At 41.3% G+C, this 23,510-nt stretch overlaps 1 protein-coding gene across 2 annotated transcripts in view; it reads left to right on the top strand.

Moving 5' to 3' along the window:
- dapk2b (death-associated protein kinase 2b) overlaps positions 1-23,510 on the top strand; it is a 150,823-nt gene that overhangs the window by 10,453 nt on the left and 116,860 nt on the right. For both annotated transcript variants that reach the window (XM_043680136.1, XM_043680135.1), the window contains exon 2: positions 10,243-10,388. In XM_043680136.1, the coding sequence (XP_043536071.1) occupies positions 10,312-10,388 (77 nt within the window). In that variant the 5' untranslated portion in view covers positions 10,243-10,311. The remainder of the gene's footprint in view (positions 1-10,242; positions 10,389-23,510) is intronic.

Here is a 23,510-nt window from a genome sequence, read left to right as displayed (position 1 = left end):
GCGCCGATCCAAGCCCACCTAACCTACACTAGCCCACTATCCTCCATATGCCTATCCAATGCCTGTTTAAATGCCCATAAAGAGGGAGAGTCCACCACTGCTACTGGCAGGGCATTCCATGAACTCACGACTCGCTGAGTAAAGAACCTACCCCTAACATCTGTCCTATACCGACCACCCCTTAATTTAAAGCTATGCCCACTCCTTGCCACAGAGTGCTGTAGAGACAGAGTTCTTGTGTATGTTTAAACTGAGATAGATTCTTGATCAGTTGGAGAATCAAGCGCTACAGGGAAAGGGGCAAGGAAGTGGAATGAGGACTGTTGGATCAGCCACGTATCAAGGAATGTTGGACCAGCAGGCTCGAGTGGCTGGAAGGTATGCTCCTGGCTCTATTTCTTATAGTCTTAATACATTCTCCTAGAAACAGAGATTGTTGAAGACGGTTAAGGGAATAGGTTTCCTCAATGTAAAGGTTGTTGTTTATGAAAACATCCAGACGAGAGATATTTCATTGTAAATCTGCAAAAACTTTTAATGGAAGACTGAGAAAATCTTGGTAGCGTGAGTGCTCGTGGGAAAAAAAGCATCGCAGCTTATGAGACTGGAACAGTTAAATGAAACATGCAGATCTGGTAGTGAAGGAAAATTACCTCAAGTTTTGAATAACTAGAACGTTTTTAGATTGATTCACTCATGGAACATGGGTGTTGGGAATACCGCTAGTAACTGCACTCCAAGATGAACCTTTGCCATCAACTACTACCCTCTGTCGTCTTCCAGCCAGCCAATTCCTAATCCAAAACTCCAACTCACCCTCAATGTCATACCTCTTAATTTTTTGCAGTAGCCTACCATGGGGAACCTTATCAAACGCCTTACTAAAATCCATATACACCACATCTATCGCTTTCCCCTCGTCCACCTCCTTAGTCACCTTCTCAAAGAATTCAGTAAGGTTTGTGAGGCACGACCTACCCTTCACAAAACCATGCTGACTATACTTGATCACATTATTCCTATCCAGATGTTCATAAATCCTATCCCTTACAATTCTCTCTAAGACTTTGCCCACAACAGAAGTGAGACTCACCGGCCTATAGTTACTAGGGTTATCCCTACTCCCCTTCTTGAACAAGGGAACCACATTTGCTAGCCTCCAGATTATCTGGAGGGGGATTAGACAGCCATGGCTGACAAAGGAAGTCAGGAAATCTATCAAAGGAAAAAGAGAGAGCCTATAAAGTAGCCAGAAGTACTGGGAAATCAGAAGATTGGGAAGACTACAAAAGCAAATAGAGGGTAACAAAGAGAGAAATAAGGAAGGAGAGGATCAAATATGAACGTAAGCTAGCCAGTAATATTAGAACTAATAGTAAAAGTTTCTTTCAATACATAAAAAAAACGAGAGCCAAGAGTAGACAGTGGGTCGCTCCAAATTGATGCAGGGAGGCTAGTGCTGGGAGATAAGGAAATAGCTGAAGAACTTAATGAGTACTTTGCGTAAGTCTTCACAGTGGAAGACGTGAGTAATATCCAAACAATTAAGGAGAGTCAGGGGGCAAAGTTGAGTATGGTAGCCATTACAAAAGACAAAGTGCTAGAAAAGGTCTAAAACATGATAAATCTCCTGGCCTGGTTGGACTGCATCCTAGAGTTCTGAGGGAAGTGGCTGAAGAAATAGTGGAGGCGTTGGTTATAATCTTTCAAAAATCACTGGAGTCAGGGAAAGTCCCAGATGTTTTGTACAGATCTTTTGTACAAATCTTTGTACAGATTTTGGAAAGGTGCAGAAGCCACAGGGTCGTAGTCATGGGCGACTTCAACTTCCCAAATATTGATTGGAAGCTCTTTAGATCAAGTAGATTGGATGGGGCGGTGTTTGGTTGTTGTTGTAACCCCCTTGTTCAAGAAAGTGATTGGAAAGTTGTTGTTGTAACCCCCTTGTTCAAGAAAGGATCAAGATAAAAGATGGAAAATTACAGGTCGATTTAGGCTAATGTCAGTTGGAGGTAAAATTCTAGAACTCATTGTTAAGGATGAGATTTCTAAATTCTTGAAAGTGCAGGGTCGGTTTAGAACCAGTCAGCATGGATTTAGTAAGGGGAGGTCGTGCTTGACAAAACTGTTAAAATTGTTTTGAAGAGGTAACAAGTAGGTTAGACCAGGCAAACCTAGTAGATGTTATCTACCTAGACTTTCAAAAGGCCTTTGATAAGGTGCCTTAAGGGAGGCTGCTGAGTAAGGTGAGGGCCCATAATGTTTGAGGTGAGCTACTGGCAGGGATTGGCTGTCTGACAGAAGGCAGAGAGTTAGGATAAAAGGTTCTTTATCAGAATGGCAACCAGTGACAAGTGGTGTCCCACAGGGTTCAGTGTTGGGGCGCAGCTATTCACTTTATATATTTAATGATCTGGATGAAGGACGAGGGGCATTCTGCTGAAGTTTGCTGATGATATGAAGTTAGGTGGACAGGCAGATAATACTGAGGAGGTGGGGAGGCTATAGAAAGATTTAGACAGTTCAGGAGAGTCATCCAGGAAATGGCTGATGAAATTCATCGTGAGCAAATTCGAGGTTTTGCACTTTGGAAAAAAGAATACAGGCATGGACTACTTTCTAAATGGTGAGAACATTCATAAAGCCAAAGTACACAGAGATCTGGGAGTGCTAGTGCAGGATTCTCTGAAGGTTAACTTGCAGATTGAGTCCGTGATTAAGAAAGCAAATGTAATGTTGTCATTTATCTCAAGGGTTAGAATATAAAAGCAACTATGTGCTTCTAAGACTTTATAAAGCTCTAGTTAGGCCCCATTTAGAATACTGTGTCCAATTTTGGACCCCACACCTCAGGAAGGACATACTGGCACTGGAGCATGTCCAGTGGAGATTCACACGGATGATCCCTGGAATGGTAAGCCTAACATATGATGAATGGCTGAGGATCCTGGGATTGTATTCGTTAGAACTTAGATGGTTGAGGGGAGATTTAATAGAAACTTAATGCATGGCTTAGAAAAGTTGGATGCTGGGAAATTGTTTCCAACAGGTGGGGATACAAGACCCGTGGGCACAGCCTTAGAATTAGAGGGGGTCAATTTAGAACGGAAATGAGGAGGCGTTTCTCACTGAGAGTGGTGAACCTGTGGAATTCATTGCCATGGAGCGTAGTGGAGGCCAGGACGTTAGATATCTTCAAGGCAGAGATTGATAAATTTTTGATCTTGCAAGAAATTAAGGGCTACTGGGAGAGTACGGTAAGTAGAGTTGAAATGCCCATCAGCCATGATTAAATGGTGGAGTGGCCTCGATGGGCTGAATGACCTTACTTCTACTCCTACATCTTATGGTCGAATATGTACTTCAATAAACAACTATAAAAAACCGGCAATATTTACAAAACATCCCTTCATACGACTAGGATTTTATATCCAGCGCATATTTAAGGTTTTCCCTGAGTAATTTTCCCTGTCAATGTTCGCTAATTATTTCCATCACTATTTGCAAACATTATTGGTGAATGGGTGGACTAAACTGAATCATAATGATTGTTGTTTAAAAATTAATTCCCATTCTGGGTATTTGTTTCTTGTCCTCAGACACCCATGGGGCAAAGATGGCACTGAACCATCTTTCTGAGCCACTGCAATCTTTAACATGAAGGGGAACGTGCAGGTTGCTGTGTTCCCAAATCTCTGCTGCCTGAGTTCTTTCAGCTGGGAGAGGTTGAGTTTGGTAGATGTCATCAAAGGAATCCTGATGAGTTGCTGCAGTGAATCTTGCATCACTGTGCATCAGTGGTGAAAGCAGCAAATATTGAAGGTGATAAATGTGATGCCAATCAAGTTGACTACTTTGTCCTGGATGGTGTCATGCCTTTTGAGTGCTGAAGCTTTTCATCCAGACAAGGTGCGAGTATTCCAACACACTCCTGAATTGTCAGTGGGGGAGAGATTAAAGCAGTCAGGAGATGAGCTGTTTTCTGCAGAATGCAAAACCTTTGATATGTTCTGATAACTATGACATTAATGGTCTGGTTGAGTTTCTGGGTAATGTTAAGATTCCAGGATTTCTCTGGTGTTTCAGTGATGATGAAACTATTGAATGTTAGGAGGAAGCAGTTACACTGTTACTGCTGATAGTTGTTATCGCCTGACACTTGTGTGCTGCACATGTTATTTACCACTTATTAGCTCAGGTCTGGATGTAGTCAAAGTCTTGTTAATGCAGGTATGAATTCTTTCCTTATCTGAAGAATAGAAAATAGTGCTGAACATCACACACTTCCTTCTGACTTTTATGATGGAGGGAAAGTCATTGATGAAGCAGCTAAAGATGGTCAGGCCCAGGACACAATCCTGAAGAAGGGGCTCTTGTGGCTTAGTGGTAATGTCTGCACCTCTCAACCAGGAGGGTCAGGTTTAAGTCTGACCTGCTGCACAGGCGTGTGATGACATCTCTGAACAGGTCCGGGAGCTGTGATGATTGACTTTCAGTTTTCAGGACCAACAGCCCTGTGACCCAATCATTGGAGAGTTTCCATAACATCTATTCAGACTTGAGTTCTCCTAGATTTATTTTTGCCAAATCAAATACTGCCTTAACATTGAGGGCTTTCACTTTCTCCTGATCCCCTGGGATTCTGTTCTTGTCGGCATGTGGTGCTGTAGTTCTAGTCAAACTCAAACTGCATATCAGTGAGCAGGTTACTGCTGAGTGAGAGTATGTTGAAGGAAAAATATTCAGAGATCTTGCAAAGTGCTTTCCATACCCAGCAAGCTTTTCTAAAGACAAAAACAACACCAAATAGTGGGGTTGAATTTCCACTGTCCTGCATTAACACTGGAGAATGATAGATGTGACTTCCTCCTGGGAGGAGTGAGAAGATCTCTGGCCATTCTCTGCAAAGGTGTCCAGTATGGCCATGGCTCTGCTGCAATGTGGGCCTGAAATTCCTGGTTAGAACACAAGGGCATGACCTTTCCCTGGACACTGGAGGAATTCTCTGCTCTTTTTCCAGTTTTCAAAATAACACACCAGGTTATCATCCAACAGGTTTATCTGGAAGTACAAGCTTTTGGAGCACTGCTCCTTCGTCTGAAAGTTAGTGCTTCCAAATTAAACTGTTGGACTATAACCTAGTGTTGAGAGATTTTTAACTTTGCCCACCCCAGTCGAACACCGGCCCGTCCACGTCATGACATTTTTTTTTCACAGTGGATTACCTATTCCAGTCCTGCAGTGGGACCTGGACTGACTCTGACAGGAGATCACTCACAAGGCAGGAGAAAATGGTGTGTTCAGCTTTTGGTGAACAGTCACCACCGTGGAGGTGCTCCATTGCTACTCAACACAATTGGAAGAATGAGACAGGAGCATCGCTGAAAATCTGAACCGGGAATCTTGGAAACAGCTTTTCCACACAATGTAGTGAACAATTGTGTAAATGCGAGGGGATGAGTAAAACCATCAGGATTGAGTTTGATGGGTATTTGTTCAGTAGAGTCACTGGAGGTAAGACCAGGCAAATGGGGAGAACAGACATGAGGGGCTGAATATCCTCCTGCTCCTATCTAAGACCAAATGTATCATTGGTTCAGAGGTGCATTCAACATTCAGACGGCTGTATAATTTAAACATATTTTTAAATGGATTTAAATATATTTTACCACATTAAGCTCTTACAATGTATGAAAATATGTCCCTTCACTAGGCCGGTTTCTGATTTATTAACTGGCACAGGTTCTTGCCGATTAATGCACAAATAATTTCTTGCAGCATTCTGGTTAGAAAGCATTTTCTTTCACAGAAATTAATTCATAATAGAACAAGACTTGGCAAGGCTCATTCACTTTATATTCCATAGTAATGATATCTTGGATGAATCATTCTGTCAATAATTCAAAGCTATTTTTTTTTTTTAAATTTGGAAGCGCTTAAGATCTTTGAATTATCCATGCCTCTATTCACACAAAATACATCAAAGTCTGATTTCAGTGCTAGTGTGATCCCTATACTTAAAAAAGGAGGTTAAACAAGTTGAGAAAACTAGGCTAATTAATTTGACATCTGTGGTGGGAAAAAGAATGCAGTTATAACTAAAAGATGGAATAGATAAATGTCAAGGAACTGAAGAGATCATGAAGAACACTCAACATGCATTTCAAAAGTTTACACTTGACAAACCCTATTAAATCTTTCTAAAGAAGTATCAGTGTGAAGTCGGGGACAGGAGGCAGAATGAATAACATTCTGATAACAAAACAGAAAACTGTAGAGGTTAAAAGTACTAAATCAAATTTGCAAATGGTAGGAAATAGTGTCACTATCGACCTAATGATTTGATCTCTGGAAGTTCCCCATGGTAGTAGACTGGTTAGCAAGGTTAGATCTCATGGAATACAGGGATAACATGGGCAGCATGGTGGCTCAGTGGTTAGCACTACAGCCTCACAGCATCAAGGACCTGGGCTCAATTCCACCCTCAGGCGACTGTTTGTGTGGACACTGTTTGTGTGGAGTTTGCACATTCTCCCCCTGTCTCTGCAGGTTTCCTCCGGGTGCTCTGTAGTGAATCTAATCTTAAAAGAAAAAGCTAGCCATTTGGATACAGAACTGGCTCGAATGTAGAAGACCGAGGGTAGTGATTAGGGTTGCTTTTCAGACTGGAGGCCTGTGACCAGTGGTGTGCTTCAAGGATCAGTGCTGGGTCCACTACTTTTTGTCATTTATATAAATGATTTGGATGTGAACATAGCAGTATAGTTAGTAAGTTTGCAAATGACACCAAGATTGGAGGTGTAGTGGACAGTGAAGTAGGTTACCTGAGTACAGTGGGGATATTGATCAGATGGGCAATGGGCTGAGGAGTGGCAGATGGAGATTAGATAAATGTGAGATGCTGCATTTTGGAAAGACAAATCAGGGCAGGGCTTATACACTTAGTGGTAAGGTCCTAGGGAGTGTTGCTGAACAAAGAGCCCTTGGAGTGCAGGTTCATAGTTGCTTGAAAATGGAGTTGCAGGTAGGCAGGGTAGTGAAGAAGGTGTTTGATATGCTTTCCTTTTTTGGTCAGAGTATTGAGTACAGGAGTTGGGAGGTCGTGTTGTGGCTATACAGGATATTGGTTATGCCACTTTTGGAATATTGTGTGTAATTCTGATCTCCTTCCTATCGGAAAGATGTTGTGAAACTTGAAAGGGTTCAGAAAAGAATAACAAGGATGTTGCCAGGGTTGGAGGATTTGAGCTATAGGGAGAGGCTGAATAGGCTGGGGCTGTTTTCAATGAAGTGTCGGACGGTGGTGGGGGAGTAACCTTATAGAGGTTTATAGAATCATGAGGGGCATGGATAGGGTAAATAGACAAAGTCTTTACCCTGGGGTGGGGGAGTCCAGAACTAGAGGGCATAGGTGTAGGGTGAGAGGAGAAAGATATAATAGGGACGTAAGGGGCAATGTTTCCACGCAGAGGGTGATACATGTATGAGCTGCCAGAGGAAGTAGTTGAGGCTGGGACAATTACAACGTTTAGAACATAGAACAATACAGCGCAGAACAGGCCCTTCGGCCTTCGATGTTTCACCAACCTGTGAACTATTCTCAGCTCGTCCCCCTACACTATCCCATCATCATCCATGTGCTTATCTAAGGATTATTTAAATCTCTCTAATGTGACTGAGTTAACTACATTGGCAGGCAGGGCATTCCATGACCTTACCACTCTCTGAGTAAAGAACTTGCCTCTGACATCTGTCTTAAATCTATCACCCCTCAATTTGTAGTTGTGCCCTCTCATACAAGCTGATGTCAACATCCTAGGCAAAAGTCTTTCACTGTCTACCCTATCTAATCCTCTGATCATCTTGTATGTCTCTATCAAGTGCCCCCCTAGCCTCCTTCCTTCCAATGAGAAAAGACCCAAGTCTCTCAGCCTTTCCTCTTCAGACCTTCCTTCCAGACCAGACAACATCCTGGTAAATCTCCTCTGCACCTTTTCCAATGCTTCCACATCCTTCCTGTGATGGGTCGACCAGAACTGTACACAATATTCCAAGTGTGGCCACACCAGCGTTTTATATAGTTGCAGCATGATATTGCGATTCCGGAACTCAATCCCTCTGCCAATGAAACCTAACACACCGTATGCCTTCTTAACAGCACTATCCACCTGGGTGGCAACTTTCAGGGATCTATGCACATGGACTCCAAGATCCCTCTGCACATCTACACTACCAAGAATCTTTCCATTGACCAAGTACTCTGCCATCCTGTTATTCTTCCCAAAGTGCATCACCTCACATTTAGCTGCATTGAACTCCATTTGCCACCTCTCAGCCCAATTCTGCAGTTTATCCAAATCCCCCTGCAACCTGTAACACTCTTCCAAACTGTCCACTACTCTACCGACTTTAGTGTTGCTGCAAATTTACTAATCCATCCACCTATGCCTGTGTCTATGTCATTTATAAAAAATGAGAAACAGCAGTGGTCCCAAAACAGATCCTTGTGGCACACCACAAGTAACTGGTCTCCAGATTAAATATTTTCCATCAACCATCACTCTCTGCTTTCTTCCAGAAAGCCAGTTTCTAATCCAAACTGCTAAATCACCCTCCATTCTATGCCTCTGCATTTTCTCCATCAGCCTACCATGTGGAACCTTATCTAAGGATTTACTGAAGTCCATGTACACCACGTAAACTGCCCTACCTCATCTACATGCTTGGTCACCTTCTCAAAAAAGGCATCTGGATGAGTATATGAATAGGAAGGGTTTGGAGGGATATGGGTCATGTACTGGCAAACTGGACGAGATTAGGTTAAGATATCTGGCCAGCACGGACAAGTTGGACTGAAGGATCTATTTCATCTCTATCACTCCAATTGGAAATACAGTTTCAATGTTTGTGTCTCCCTGGGTTGTGAAGGTGCGGTTTAATGTAGAGGATGTCTCTGATAAAACACAAGCAAGACATTAATAAACTTGCGGAGTGAGCGCACAATTATTATGTGGCTATATATTGTAATGTGTGCTGTTGCATCCTGATAGGAAGAATTAAGGAGGCCACATACACATTGGAAAATCAGTGTGCGTGGGGCAAATGAAGGAGAGAAATCTGAAGGTACAAATTCACAGATTGTTAATTGTATTGGGTTAGTAAGTCCATTTGGAAGCAAACTAAGCACCAGGATACACCAAAGAACTGTGGATGTTGGAAACCTGAAACAAAAACAGGAATTACTGTTTTAAAAACTCAGCTGCTCTGGCAGCATCCGTGGAGAGAAAACAGAGTGAAAGTTTTTTGATTCAGTGGCCCTCCTTCAGTTCCGAGGCAGAAACCCTCTACATTTAAGACGTATTTCGATCACCTGTCGCATTGTATGCCTTGGTGTACAAGTGCTAGAAAAAGATTGCTTTTGACCAGGTATGGACTTGCTGGGCTGAAGGGCCTTTTTTCTGTGCTGTTAAATCTCTATGACTGAGTCAGGTGTAGAATTGGAAAAACACAGGCAGGCACTGGAGAATGGATGGAAAAGTTTACTAAACTGAGACCAGAGCTGTGCAATTATAATCAGGTTAAACAAGTTGGAGCTTTACGCTTCAAAGAAGAACCTGCTCAAAATTGAAGATTACAAAGGAAGTTGTTCAGGTTTTCTTAGAGAAGGTGATACCACTTGTAGAGGCAGACCTGAACTGGGGATCATACAGATGGGAAAGGACTAATCTAATAGAAATTCAAAGCAAACTATTTACCGGAGTGCTAAAATGTGAAACCTGTTACTGTAGGAATAATTGAAGCATCAAATGGATTTAAGGGAAAGACAGATAAACACGTGAGCAAAAGGAATGATATGTTGATGGTGCTGGATGAAAAAAGATGAGAGAGAGAGAGATGTGAGGGCAGCATAAATGCTGGCTTGAACCAATTGGACTGAATGTCCAGTTTTGTTTCGCTGGAATTACTCCATGTAAATTCATAGAATCTGAATTCCAAATAGACTGTGGTAGAGTTTGCTGTTGCACAAGTTGATGAAATGTCCTTCACTTATAAGTCTAATGGACTTTTTGTCCAGTTCATCCATTTGCTGCTGAACCGAACTTGCTGTGTTTCTCTAAGTTTTTCTTTAATTTAAGTGATACTTGCGAAGTTAAATCGCAATATTATTGTAGAGAATGTTGAATATTTTGTACCCCTCTGTAACTTCAGCATTTTCTAAGAATGTTTGTTTTTGTCACATAGGAGCCTGATGCTGATAGATAGATTGTGGTTGTCCTTCCTGAGTTATATGGTCCTCTGAACCACCTATCAATGAAGACATCTGGAATGGCTTCCTTTAAGCAGCAGAGAGTGGAAGACTTTTATGAAGTTGGAGAAGAACTGGGAAGGTTAGGAATGTTGTAATTTGACATTGCAGACTTTGTTCAATGGAGCTACATGTTGAAGCATGAAATATGGAATGTACTTCTGAAGTTGAATCAGTGTTGATCTTCACTCTGTGCCACCTCCAGTGCATAAACTTCGAATACTGAACTAGTCAAAACCTTTACTGTAGTTTATGCACTGGAGGTCACACGGAATGAAGATCAACACCAATTCAACTTCAGAAACAAATTTTCACCCTTTTCCCATTTTTAACGATTTTCTTATTTTGAGTCTGTCTCTCTCTGTTGAGTTCACAGACCTCCCACCTTGTTGTTCCTGAGAGCCTGCCAGCTCTGCTCTGCAGTCAGTCATTACAAAGTAATGTGTGCAACTGGTATTCTGTCTCATGTTGTATCTAGCTAGTGTTTGCATTAAATTTCATTGTTGAATTTCTATTTCAGTATACAGCTAAATTATATATTGTACTATCTTCAATTAGAAAGCACTTTTTGGAAAAAAACCTTTTGCTCAAAATTTTTTTTGTTTAAATGTTAGAAATTATAGCTAATTTCTAATAACCCTTGAGAAGCTAATAGTCCCTCAGATGAGTCTGTGGAACTACTCCTGTCTGAAGCATGCTACCTCTTGATTAAAGAGCTCATTTTGCAATGTCAGGGATGAGCGGTTGACATAAATTGTGAGTGCCACCATAGTGATGAAGCCAGGATTCTGGCAAGATTGGCACATCTCTCGTCACCTTCAACACTCACTAACCATTCCTTTAGTGCTTATCTACTTTCCTGTCATGTGTGATTTCATGTCATTGTGTGTCCATGATATTTCTCTGTTGTCTACTCAATTCTCTCTTGCATTTCTGTCGAGTCTGTAGCGTGTTTCAATGAAATTGTATTGATTGAAGTCTGATATGTTGATTTTTTTTTTGTACTAACCCCACCCCCCCTACCACCACCACCACCACCATCATCACTGTCTCATTCCTCAGGCATGTTTCATAACATTAATCATAAACTTAACAGACTTGTAAGGGAGAGATGATTATTCTCCAATCTATCGCTAACAGAACATGTTATGAGCCAATAGTATAATAGTATATGACCTGGTATGGGAGTCACTTGCAAATGAAGAAGGCCACTTGGACCAGTTTTTATTTTGTCCATTTGGAAGCACTAGCTAATGCCTCCTATGCACTATTCATCTCTCTGTCATTGTCTGCAATTATTTTGCCTCAATTACGACCTTCTGGACTGTATTAAGTGTAAGACCTAACACGCAGGGGCTCTTTCACTGACCCACTTTTCACAGCATTCATTGAGTTATAAATGCCTCCTGTTGGTATTCCATTTAATGTTCAACATCTTGTTTTGATCCACATTGAATTTCATCTGACATTTGTTTACCGCGTTAGCTCCATTTGTAAACTCTTGGCTTTTCATCAGAATCATTGGGCTGCTCCCAAATTCCAACTCATATCAAGTGTGAGCCAGACAATTTGTAAATGAACTGCTGAATCCAAACCATGTGCGGCTTTCAGCAGCTTTGCATTGAGTGGAATCTTCCATTCCTGTTCTACCTCCCAAAATCTAGCATTTTGAGTATAAGAATAAATTATGACAGCAATAGCCAGTGAGGTTTGGACTTCCCATAAAAGAAAGTGCATGAAAAATACAGGGACCATACAGTGTAAATTACTGAGCTGAAAAATGGGCTTTTCAACCTTACTGATCTACAATGGTGTTTGCACTCATTTCCTGTACCCACTCTGCATTATGCCTCACCCCTCATACCCCTATTACATTCTCAGAAATATGCTAAGCTTCCCTTGCAATGTCTCAAACTTTGACCACACTATACGGAGGAACCAGAACGGTGTCAGGGTTAAAAATCTAGAGGCATGCAGAGAGTGAATATGTTAAATTTCAAGTCAATCATTTTACTATGAGATAGTGGTGTATTTAGTGGGTTTTCTTTCACAGGGAATAGTGGAGCTTTTTGAATCTTAGATCAGGGCAGGGAGAGGAAGCAGGGCAGTGATATTAGTTTTGGATTCTTTGTTGAGGAAGGAGAGCAGACACAGGCAGCTACTAGGCCTAGTTTGGTTCTGTTACCTTAATTGATGAGTTCCTTTTGGGCTCTTGTAATGATTAGTTCAAGTATAATATATGTAAAATAACATCATAATCAATGAGAGAGGTTATTCAACATTATTCTCGACTCCTCCGAGATCGAAGCAGTCCATGTCTAAATGCAGCAATATCTGGACAAAATCTAGGCTTGGGCTGGTAAGACACAATTAACATTCATGCCACACAAGTGCCAGCTAATGACCATCTCTGACAAGAGACCAGTTATCCATCACATTCAAAATCAACTACCAACATCATGGGTTATTGCAATTGACCAGAAAATGAACTGGAGCTACTATGGCTATAAAAGCAGGTCAGAGTCTTAGAATTTTGCAGTGAATCTTGACCCCCTCCTCAAAGTTTGGCTACCATCGAGAAGGCACAAGTCAGGAGTGTGATGAACACTCTCAATTTACCTGGATGAACACTTAAGATGCTTCACACTGTCCAAGAAAAAGCACAGCATCCATAAATGTTCTCTCCCTCCATCACCAATGCTCAGTATCTGCAGTGTGTAAAATCTACAGTTGCACTGCAGAAATTTGCCAAAGCTCCTTAGAAAACTCCTTCCAAATCCATGACCACTACCAACTTGAAGGACAAGGGCAGCAGATACATGGGACCTGCAAGACCTGCTCTAATCTATTCACCATCCCAACTTGGAAATATGTCATTGTTTCTTCACGGTTGCTGAGCTAAAATTCTGGAACTCCTTCCCTCAGGGCACTATGGGTCAACCCACAGCATGTGGACTGCAGTAGTTCAAGAAGGCACTCACCACCACTTTCTTTAGGCATCTAGAGACTGGTAATAAATGTGGGCCAACCAGTTACACCATGTCTCAGGAGTGGATTTGAAACAAAATGAGACCAAAGTTTAAGGAATACGTTAAAACTAGCAAATTTAAATAAGTTAAATTTAATTTAACATTCGATTATTGCTCTGACATACTGTACTGCTCTGTTGATGAAATTGTGGCTTGTTACTTGTGCTGTTGAGAATCTGGGAGATCAGAGTGACATGGTGGCTCAGTGGTTAGCACTGCTGCCTCGCAGTGTCAGGGAGCCAGGTTCGATTTCAGCCTCAGGCAACTGTCTGCGTGGAGTTTGCACATTCTCCCCATGTCTGCGTGGGTTTCCTCTGGGTGCTCCGGTTTCCTCCCAAAATTGAATTGGTCATGCTATATTGCCCATCGTGTTCAGGGATGTGTAGGTATGTACGTTATTTCAGAGTAAATGTAGAGTAATAGGGTAGGGAAATGGGTCTGGGTGGGTTACTCTTCAGAGGGCCGGTGTGGACTTGTTGGACCAAATGGCCTGTTTCCACACTGTAGGGATTCTATGAGGAAGCTGAAAATGTGTGCTGGAAAAGCGCAGCTGGTCAGGCAGCATCCAAGGAGCAGGAGAATCGACGTTTCAGGCATGAGCCCTTCTTCAGGAATCTCCAGCATCTGCAGTCCTCACTTTCTCCTCAGATTCTGAGGAAGCAAGATAAAGGAAATAAACTGGTGGAAAAACACATTTTAAAAACCCAAAGGGAAACATATTTGCTTGGTAATGCTTTAACCCTTTCAGAATTGCATGAGCATACCATAAAGCCAGGTTTCTACCATCAAGTTTTTAACTGGATAACATTAATGAATATTTTACAGCTAGGGTTTAATTTTCCCTTTTCAGTTATGCATTTTTATTAATGTATTGGAGGATGACTAGACAGTTGGCCTTTGATGTCCAGCACTGAAGACCCTTATTCCTACTTGCAAAACGTCTATCATTAGCTTTGAGGAATCTGCAGGCAACAGCTGGTTACACAGCCATCTGTGAGATTGTATCTTGTTTCAATGTCATTAGAATGACATAGGAGCATCTCTGGATTTTAATTTTTCAGAGATCAATAATTCACCTTTGAGTAATCAAAAAGTTGTGTTTTCATATTTGAAATTTAGTAATGTCTTCTTAAAATGCACTTTTTGAGTTAACTTAAGGCCCCAATTAACTAGCAAACCAATTGAAGCCCAAATGTAGAATTATTTGAACTAAAATTCACCAATCATATTTATTGGAAGTACAAGTTAAAAGTGCAATGTCTTTCAGTTTAAAAACTATAGAAAATATGGTAATAGGCTCTGACAAGTAGATCAACAAACACAGATCATAGATTTGGCAAAAGATCCGGAGAAGGTGAGGTGTTCATTTGACATCTAGTAGTCGGGATTTCCAAGGTCCAAGCCAAAACGGCGGTGGATGTTAATTCTGTCAATAATTTTAAAAGGAAGTTGGGCAGGTTTCAGGTTAAGCAGGCTCAGAGTTATGACAAAAAGCAGTGATGTGTAACCAAGTGCTCTTTCAAAAAGCCAGTGCAGGAACAATGGGCAGGATCTGCAGTATTATACATTTCTTTGATTCAATAAACTTACATTATTTTAGAATATCATTCTGTGCCTGACAGCTGTAAAATATTCATTAATGTTATCCAGTGAAAAACTTGATGGTAGAAACTTGGCTTTATGCTCATGCAATGCTCATGGTATGCTCATGCAATTCTGAAAGGGTTAAAGCGTTACCAAGCAAATATGTTTCTCTTTGGGTTTTTAAAATGTGTTTTTTCATCAGTTTATTTCCTTTCCTAAAAACGATTGCTCCCTTTGATATTCCCTCTTCCAGTGCAATCAATTAGATTCTAAATTTTAGAGCAATTTAAGAAACATTCTTTGTTTTGTTTTTGCAAGCAAGTTATTAAGATAATATGAAGAAACTTCTCTAAAGCTGAGAATGCTGAGGTCAATCTTTTGTGATGTTCATCCACATTGGGTTAGCTCACTGAGCCGTGAACAGATCTGGGGTTTGCAACTTAACAGTGCTGTCTCAGTAATATGATCATGTTCACTATCCAAGAAAGCAAAAAGCAATGTCAATCATGGTTCTTCATCAGCATTAAACTTTGAATCACCTCCTACAGTAAACAAAACTCTTCCAAGCTATATATTTAACTCCTAAAACAGGACGTAACTGATATCATGAAACATGCATTGAGTTTCTTCGTGCTGCCTGTATAGTCATGCTTGTAAAAAAAAATTGAAGAATGTCTCTTTTTAAAATTTAGAGTCTGATTAATTGATCTAGCAGGAGGAATATCATAGTGAACTTTTTTTAGGAAAGGAAATAAACTTGTAGAAAACCAGATTCAAAAAAACCAAAGAGAAACATTTGCTTGAACATAAAGGTAAAATTCTGTTCCTTTTTCACGTTAAGTTTAAACGTTGCCTTAGGCAGGGCTGGCTACAAACAGGACTTCCTGTTACACCACTGTTTGAGAGTTGTTCCATCGTGGTCAGGCTGTGTCTTTACATGTCACTGCTGAGTCAGATAAACCCATAACTAACCACACTATTGTCCAACTCGCCAGTAGCTACAATTAGAGCTAATGTCTTAGTTAATATTCTGTTTCCTTTTGCTTGTCTTCTATCCTCTTCACTGGTTCAGACTAAGAAAGGTTCTTATTTTCACTTGATAAACCTTCTTGCTATTACACTGTCATGTCCTTTTGTTTAAATTCATTCACTGGCTAGGCCAATATTTATTTCTCATCCCTAATTTCCCAGAGGGCAGCTAAGAGTCAACCATGTTGCTATGGGTCTAGAGTCATATGTAGGCTCTACCAGATAAAGGTGGCAGTTTCTTTCCCTAAAGGACATTGGTGAACCAGATGGAGTTTTCCAACAATTGGCAACAGTTTCATTCGACTCCTAATTCCAGATTTTTATTGAATTCAAATTCCGCCATCTACCATGGTAGATCTCTAACCCTAGTATCTAGAACATTACCTGAGTCTCTGGATTAAGAGTCCTGAAATAATGCTAGTGGGCCATCACTTCTCCGGCATGTATATCCAACACTTTGTACAGAAAAGGCTCTATGTTCGGATCTGTGGGATTTTGGGGTGAATTTTCACCTTGCCATCTTGAGATCACAAAATTAGCTACCATTGATGTAGAATCAACCAGGACTTCAATTTCTCCACCTTTTTGAAAGTCTACTCGTAACCCAAGCTACAACACAAGTAGGCGAGGACATGCTTTAGAAGGTGAAATGTTCTGAAAATCTCTTGTTGACATGAGGCATTGCTGGTTTTTGGTGGATGAAGTGGCAGAACAACAGGATCCTGTGAGAAAACTGAATGCACCAGAGATATGTAAATAATTGGGATTCAGATCGGACGTATGGGTGTTTGAAAACAGCATTTGCCGCTAGATTAATGATGTGAAGGACAGCACCACAACGCAGGAAGGTATTAAATAGCAAATTAAATTCAACCTAATGAATCATGAGATGGACTCATTCGGTGAGAGGAATAAGGAGGCCCTTATTCCTTAGAAATAAAATACTTGGTACAGGGGAATTTCAAAGAAAACATAGAAGAAATGTGAAACTGGAAATAGCCTTCAACAAATCAGTCAGAACAGCAAATAGAGTTGAGCAGATAGAGGAGCACAATGGGCTTGAAATACCAGCATTGTTAGCAGTGAGTTCGGTGATAGCTGTTCAAACTGAAGGGAACATTTACTGCAGTTTCCCATTTACTTTCAGTTGCACCTTCTTTCTATGTTAGGTCAGTCTGAAAATGTCCATTTTAGGCCTAGCTTCTTCTCTCTGGATTTCCTTTAACAGTTTAATGCAGCAGGTTTTGGGTCCCACCAAGAGGATCCCAGGGTCAGCTGATTTTAACTTGAAGAATCATGTGGACTTGGGAACCTTGGATGAGGGAAAGCAGAAATTAACGTGTGGTTGGGTTGATTTCAGATTCATGAACATATGTACATTCAATAGCCAATTGCCTCCTCATGCATTTAGGAATACCAGTTAGACTAGATATTGGAAAGTAGTCCTGGGACTGTGCCATATTATGACGTACAACTTTCAAAGGTAGAAGATAGATAATTGACAGGGGTGAAAGCTTCTCTTTGTGATATTGTTAATAGACAATGCTTAATCTGTTATTCATCTTGGCATAAGTAGAAGGTTATATTCTATAATGACCATGATGTTGGAGAAGTCTATCTGAGTCAATAATTCTAAACAATTAGAGCACATTACTGTTGTGTTTCTTTGTATCATGTCTGGGTTAATGTTTTCAGCAGAGGATAGATTTGCAAAACAAAAATCTGAAAATTATCTGCACTTGGCATATCCTACTAGATCAGAGTCTGGGCATACGGGAATGATTGTTAAATTTAAGTGGTATTCTTATTCTTGGAAATATCAATCAGGTGGATTTGACAGTTAATTTTGCATTTAAGATGCAATAATTTGTATAGTACACGATACATGTATCACATCTTTAGATTTAGATTTAGATTAGATTAGATTAGATTACAGTGTGGAAACAGGCCCTTCGGCCCAACAAGTCCACACCAACCCGCCGAAGCGCAACCCATCCATACCCCTACATTTACCCCTTACCTAACACTACGGGCAATTTAGCATGGCCAATTCACCTGACCTGCACATCTTTGGACTGTGGGAGGAAACCGGAGCACCCAGAGGAAACCCACGCAGACACGGGGAGAACGTGCAAACTCCACACAGAGAGTCGCCTGAGGTGGGAATTGAACCCGGGTCTCCAGCGCTGTGAGGCAGCAGTGCTAACCACTGTGCCACCGTGCCGCCCACATCTGTAGTGAATACCTTCATAAAAGCATGGTCCAAATAAGGTTACTCATTGTGAATGGGGATTGGTTCACTCAGTTGGCAAGACGGCTGGTTTACAATGCAGAGTGATGCCAACAAGCTGGTTTCAATTTCCACACCAGCTGAAGTTACTGTGAAGGATTCTTCTCAACCTGTCCCCTCACCTGAGACATGGTGACCCTCAGGTAAAGCATCTAATGAGGGAGCAGCCTATGGTCTAGTAAGAATATGGCAAGTTTATCTTTTCCAGAGAAAACACTGTCAGCTGGTGTGGTACATGCAGAATCTGTACACTTTTGTAGAGGGAGCAGGATTCATAGTCTTCAAGTCATAGAGCAATATGGCATGGAAACAGACCCTTCAGTCCAACTTGTCCATGTCAATCTGGTATCCCAAACCTAATTGGTCCATATTCCGCTAAAACTTTCCTATTTGTGTACCTATCCAAATGTCTTTAAAGATTGTAACTGTAACCACCTCTACCAGTTCCTCTGGAGGTTTATTCCATACACCGGCCACCCAGTGAAAAGGTTGCCCCTCCAGTCCCTTTTTAAATCTTTCTCCTCTCACCTTAAAACTGTACCATCTAGCTTTAGACTCCTCCATTCTTCGAAAAGGATGTTGGCTATTCAGCTTTTTCATGCCCTTCATGATTATATAAACCTCTATGTTATGTCACCCCTTAGTCTCTGATGCTCCAGGGAAAAACCCCAGCCCATCCAGCCTCTCTCCATAACTGAAATCCCAGTAATATCCTTAATTTTTTTTTCTACACCCTTTCTAATTTAACAGCATTCTTCCTACAGCAGGGAAATCAGAATTGTACACAGTATTCCAAAAGTGGCCTCCCAGTTCTTGTCCAGCTGCAATGTGACATCTCAACTTCTGTTCTCTATGCCCTGACCAATGAAGGTAACCTTTTTAAGGAAGTATGATCCTGCACCTTTGGTTCCCTCTGTTTAATAACACTCCCCAGGACCCTACAGTAAACTGTGTAAGTCCTGCCCTGGTTTGCTTTGCCAAAAATGCAACACCCCTCATTTATCTAACTAGATGTAACAAGCAAGGAGGATGGATAATGGGTGCCCATTCAATGTACATTTGTAATATATTTGGACTTCCCATCGGCCTCATAAAAGGTTACCACACAAGATGAAGCTGATACTTTTAAGGGTGAAATTTTAGGACAAACAAAGGAATGATTAACTAACAGAATTGCGATTCAGCCTTGACTGAGGCACTCCAAAATTAGCTGAGGGGCTTTACAATTAAATCTTGGTTGATGTAATCTCCTGGACTTGTTCTGATTAACTTCTGGTTGTGAGAGAGGAATTATACAGAGTACTTTTTCTTTCATTGTCCCTGGGAATTTCTCCTTGTTTGCCTTTTTTTGCAAAGTTAGATGTCAGGGCTGCTGATTTACCCTGGCTGTGGGGCAGAATTGGAAGAATTGAGTCAGGTATGAATGAATCAAGGGTGATTGGGAGGAAAATAACTTGATTTACAAAGTGATTGTTAGCTTATGGAATGCACTGCCTGGAAAAATAGTGGAGGTTCAATCGAGGCATTCAAGAGGGTTTTGAGTGGTGTTTTGGATAGAAATAGTGTGCAGGGATGTGGGAACATGCAGGAGATTAGCATTAGGGTAATGGAGTCGGACTAAATACTAGATTTGGTACAGTCATACATGGCTGAATGGCCTCCTTCAGCACCATAATGATTTTGTGATGGACCATGTTGTCTTTTCCCCATGTGTCAGTATCATCTGTTGGGATACCTGTCCCAGGAGTGATTTATACTGAGTCATTGGGGCCTGGAGGTTCTCTGATTATCTCCCTGCACTGTGTTGTATACGTGTGGCTATTTTCACCCTACCTGGAACAGTCAGTTAATTAACATCCAGCACCATCGGTTAGACAGTTGCAGTCAGGGATAGTTGGTAAAATCAGGGTTTCAATCCTCTTGGCTATTATTTATTGTTGAGGCTTGTACAAGGAAGCCATGTGGGTGAAATGGATGAGAACTTCTGGGCCTGTGGAATTCCATTGGGCTTGTGGGAAATCTCTACTTTTAGCATGATTCATCTGAGGCAGAAACGAAGGGGAAAGTAGTCAAAATGGCTGTGCCTCAGACTTGCTTTGATCACCTTAACTTGATTTGTTCAATTAATTGAGAAAATTCGACAAGATGCTGCAGTAACTCTCAAAGGCTATTTAGACAGCCTCTTCCAAACCCACAACAACTACAATCTCGAAATGCAAGGGCAGCAAAGACAAGGGAATACCATCACAGTAAATTTCCCCTCCAAGCCACACACCATCCTGATTTGGAAGTATATTACCATTCCTTCACTGTCTCTGGCCAAAGTTCTGGGGAATTTCCCTCCCTAACTACATTGTGGGTCTGTCCACACTAAATTGACTGCAGTGGTTCAAGAAGGCAGCTCATTATCACCTTGTCAAGGACAACTAGGGCTGAGCAATAAATGCTGGCCCAGCCAGCATGGATATAGGATTGACTAGTTAATCGGGAGAAGAGCGTAGAAGTAAATGAGTCCTTACTAGTTGACAAGTCATAACTAGTGGAATGAAAGGGTGTTAGTTAACTCAGTCAGCTGGCAGGCTGGTTTGTTTTGCACAGTGACACTAACTGTGTGGGTTCAATTCCCACTGGCTGGGACCACCATCAAGGTCCTGCCTTAATCTTTCCCCTTGCTTGAGGTGTCTTGACCCTCGGGTTAAACTCACCGCTTGTTGTTTCTCTCTAATGAAAGAGTATCCCCACAGTCCTCTGTGATCTTATTTTCCACTGGAGTGCCAACAGGGATCATGTGGTCATATAGCACAGAAGAGGCCCCTAGCCCATCGTGTCAGCAATGACCTATTTTTTTAATATATTTTTATTATGAAAAAATAGATTTTTACATATTACAACAAATACAAAACAATGCAATTCAAAACAGTACAAAAATAGGACAAAAATAAACCCAAATAATAAAAAAAATTCCCCAACCCACCCTCCTATATGAATGTATAAACATATATAGAGAAGTATAAAATTTAAAAAAAAACCTAAACTAGCTATTTAACTAACTAAATAAATACCTAACAACAAACAAATAAATAGTAATAACTCAGCCCAGCCAAACAAAACACTCATACATTCACAGTTCCTCCTCCCTGGATATTGGACTCATGAAACACAATCGTTATGGATTTATAAAAGCCCTTGTTAGTGTGGCAGATAAATCTGTGTCCAGGTATTTCAAAAAGAGTTGCCATTGTCTTGTAAAAATTCTCAGTTTTGTGGTGTACCATATTTGTGAGAGAATCCAGGGGAATATGCTCCATTACAATCTTCCGCCAACCCAACAGGCCTGGGGTGTTTTCTGATATCCAACCCAGCAAGGTATTCTTCCTTGCACAGAATGTAAGAATATTGAAAAGTTTTGCCTTATGCGAGTCTGCAGGAAATGCAATGGGTAGGCCCAAAAGGAGCGAAATAGGGTCCTTCTCCACCCCTACACCCAAAATCCTCTCCATTGCACCCACCACAGCGCTCCAATATGTTTGAAGCCTGTCACAAGACCAAAGACAATGGGTAAGAGTACCCGTATAGACCTTGCACTTGGGGCATGCTGAAGATACCCCTGGTTTAAATTTTGACAAACGGTCTGGGGCTAAGTGGACCCTGTGGAGAATCTTCAACTGTAAAGCATGGGTCCTATTGCAAAATGATATCTTCCTTGCATTCTCCCAAATATCCTCCCATGTCTCTGAAGAAACTTCAACACCCAGCTCTCTTTCCCACATCTTGCAGAGTCGATCAGACTCATCTGAGGTGGCACCCCCCAATTGATGATATAGAGTACTGTCAGAGAGTGTACTCTTAGCCCTTAGTACCCCTCTTTCTATGTCAGATTTGTAGGGATCAGTCAAAAGTGTGGTCTTTTTTTGAATAAAATACCTAACTTGAAAAAAAACTTCCGTACTAACTGATCGAAGGACATCATTACATCTCCCTCAAATAAATCACCCATGCAAGATATACCCCTAGCTGCCCAACGTTAAAATCCTGAATCTATCAATCCTGGTTGAAAACTCCGGCATACCCACTAAAGGTGTAAACAAAGATGTTTTGCCAATATTACCTTCCCTCTGCCAAATTGCCCTCCATGCTTTAACAGTATTGATGACTATTGGGTTATGGCAATATTCCCTAACTCCTCACCTTGTCCAAAAACAGCAAACTGGTAAGGGGGCACCTTGCCTGGGAGACTTCGATATCTAGCCATATTGAAAGAGGGTCCCCACAAACCCAATCACTTACGTAGGTCAAAAGCGAGCTTAATTGGTAATTTTTAATGTCTGGAAGGTCTACTCCCCCCCCCAATCTGTGAGGCAACTGCAGTTTGGCTAATTTAATGAGGAGAAAGTGAGGACTGGAGATGCTGGAGATCAGAGCTGAAAATGTGTTGCTGGAAAAGCGCAGCAGGTCAGGCAGCATCCAAGGAGCAGGAGAATCGACGTTTCAGGCATAAGCCCTTCGTTTACAGTGCTAGATAAAGGAGCTGAACCAACTGTTCAGTCTCCTGAGTGTTTGTTTATTGAAAATCAGGGGGAGCATCCGTGTAGGGTATAGCAAACGAGGGAGAATATTCATCTTAATAAGTGCTATCCGACCCAACCATGAGACTGGAAGTGCCTCCCATCTTTGGAGATCTTGTTTAATTTGTTCAAATAATTGAGTAAAATTGGCTTTGAGCAGCCAATCCAGAACTGGAGTAAGGAATATTCCCAAACACACAAAACCCCCCTGTGACCACCTAAATGGGAATCTATAGTCACTCTCAAGAGCCAACTCTTTTGTAAGACCACCCATAGGCATAGTCTCTGATTTAGCAAAATTAATCTTCTACCCTGAAAAAGCGCCAAACGCGTGAATGCATTGTATCAGGCAAGGCACTGAGACTGCTGGATTTGTCAAGAAAATTAGAACATCATCTGCATACAGCGAGATCTTATGTAATTTTGACCCCACTTCTGGAGCTGATATATTGAGATCCCCATGAATGGCCTCCACCAATGGTTCAATAACCAACGTAAAAAGTAATGGTGAAAGGGGACAACCCTGCCGGCTGCCCCTAGAAATATTAAAATTGCTTGATCGTACCCCGTTGATAATGACCGCCGTGAAGGTACACTGGAGAGAACCTTTACCCATCTTATGAAAACTTCACCCAGACCAAACCGGTCTAGAGTATAGAAAAGGTACAGCCACTCAACTCGGTCAAATGCCTTCTCTGCATCTAAAG

Source organism: Chiloscyllium plagiosum, chromosome 40, assembly GCF_004010195.1.
Source record: "Chiloscyllium plagiosum isolate BGI_BamShark_2017 chromosome 40, ASM401019v2, whole genome shotgun sequence".
Taxonomy (NCBI): domain Eukaryota; kingdom Metazoa; phylum Chordata; class Chondrichthyes; order Orectolobiformes; family Hemiscylliidae; genus Chiloscyllium; species Chiloscyllium plagiosum.
This window is presented reverse-complemented; position numbering and strand designations above follow the sequence as displayed.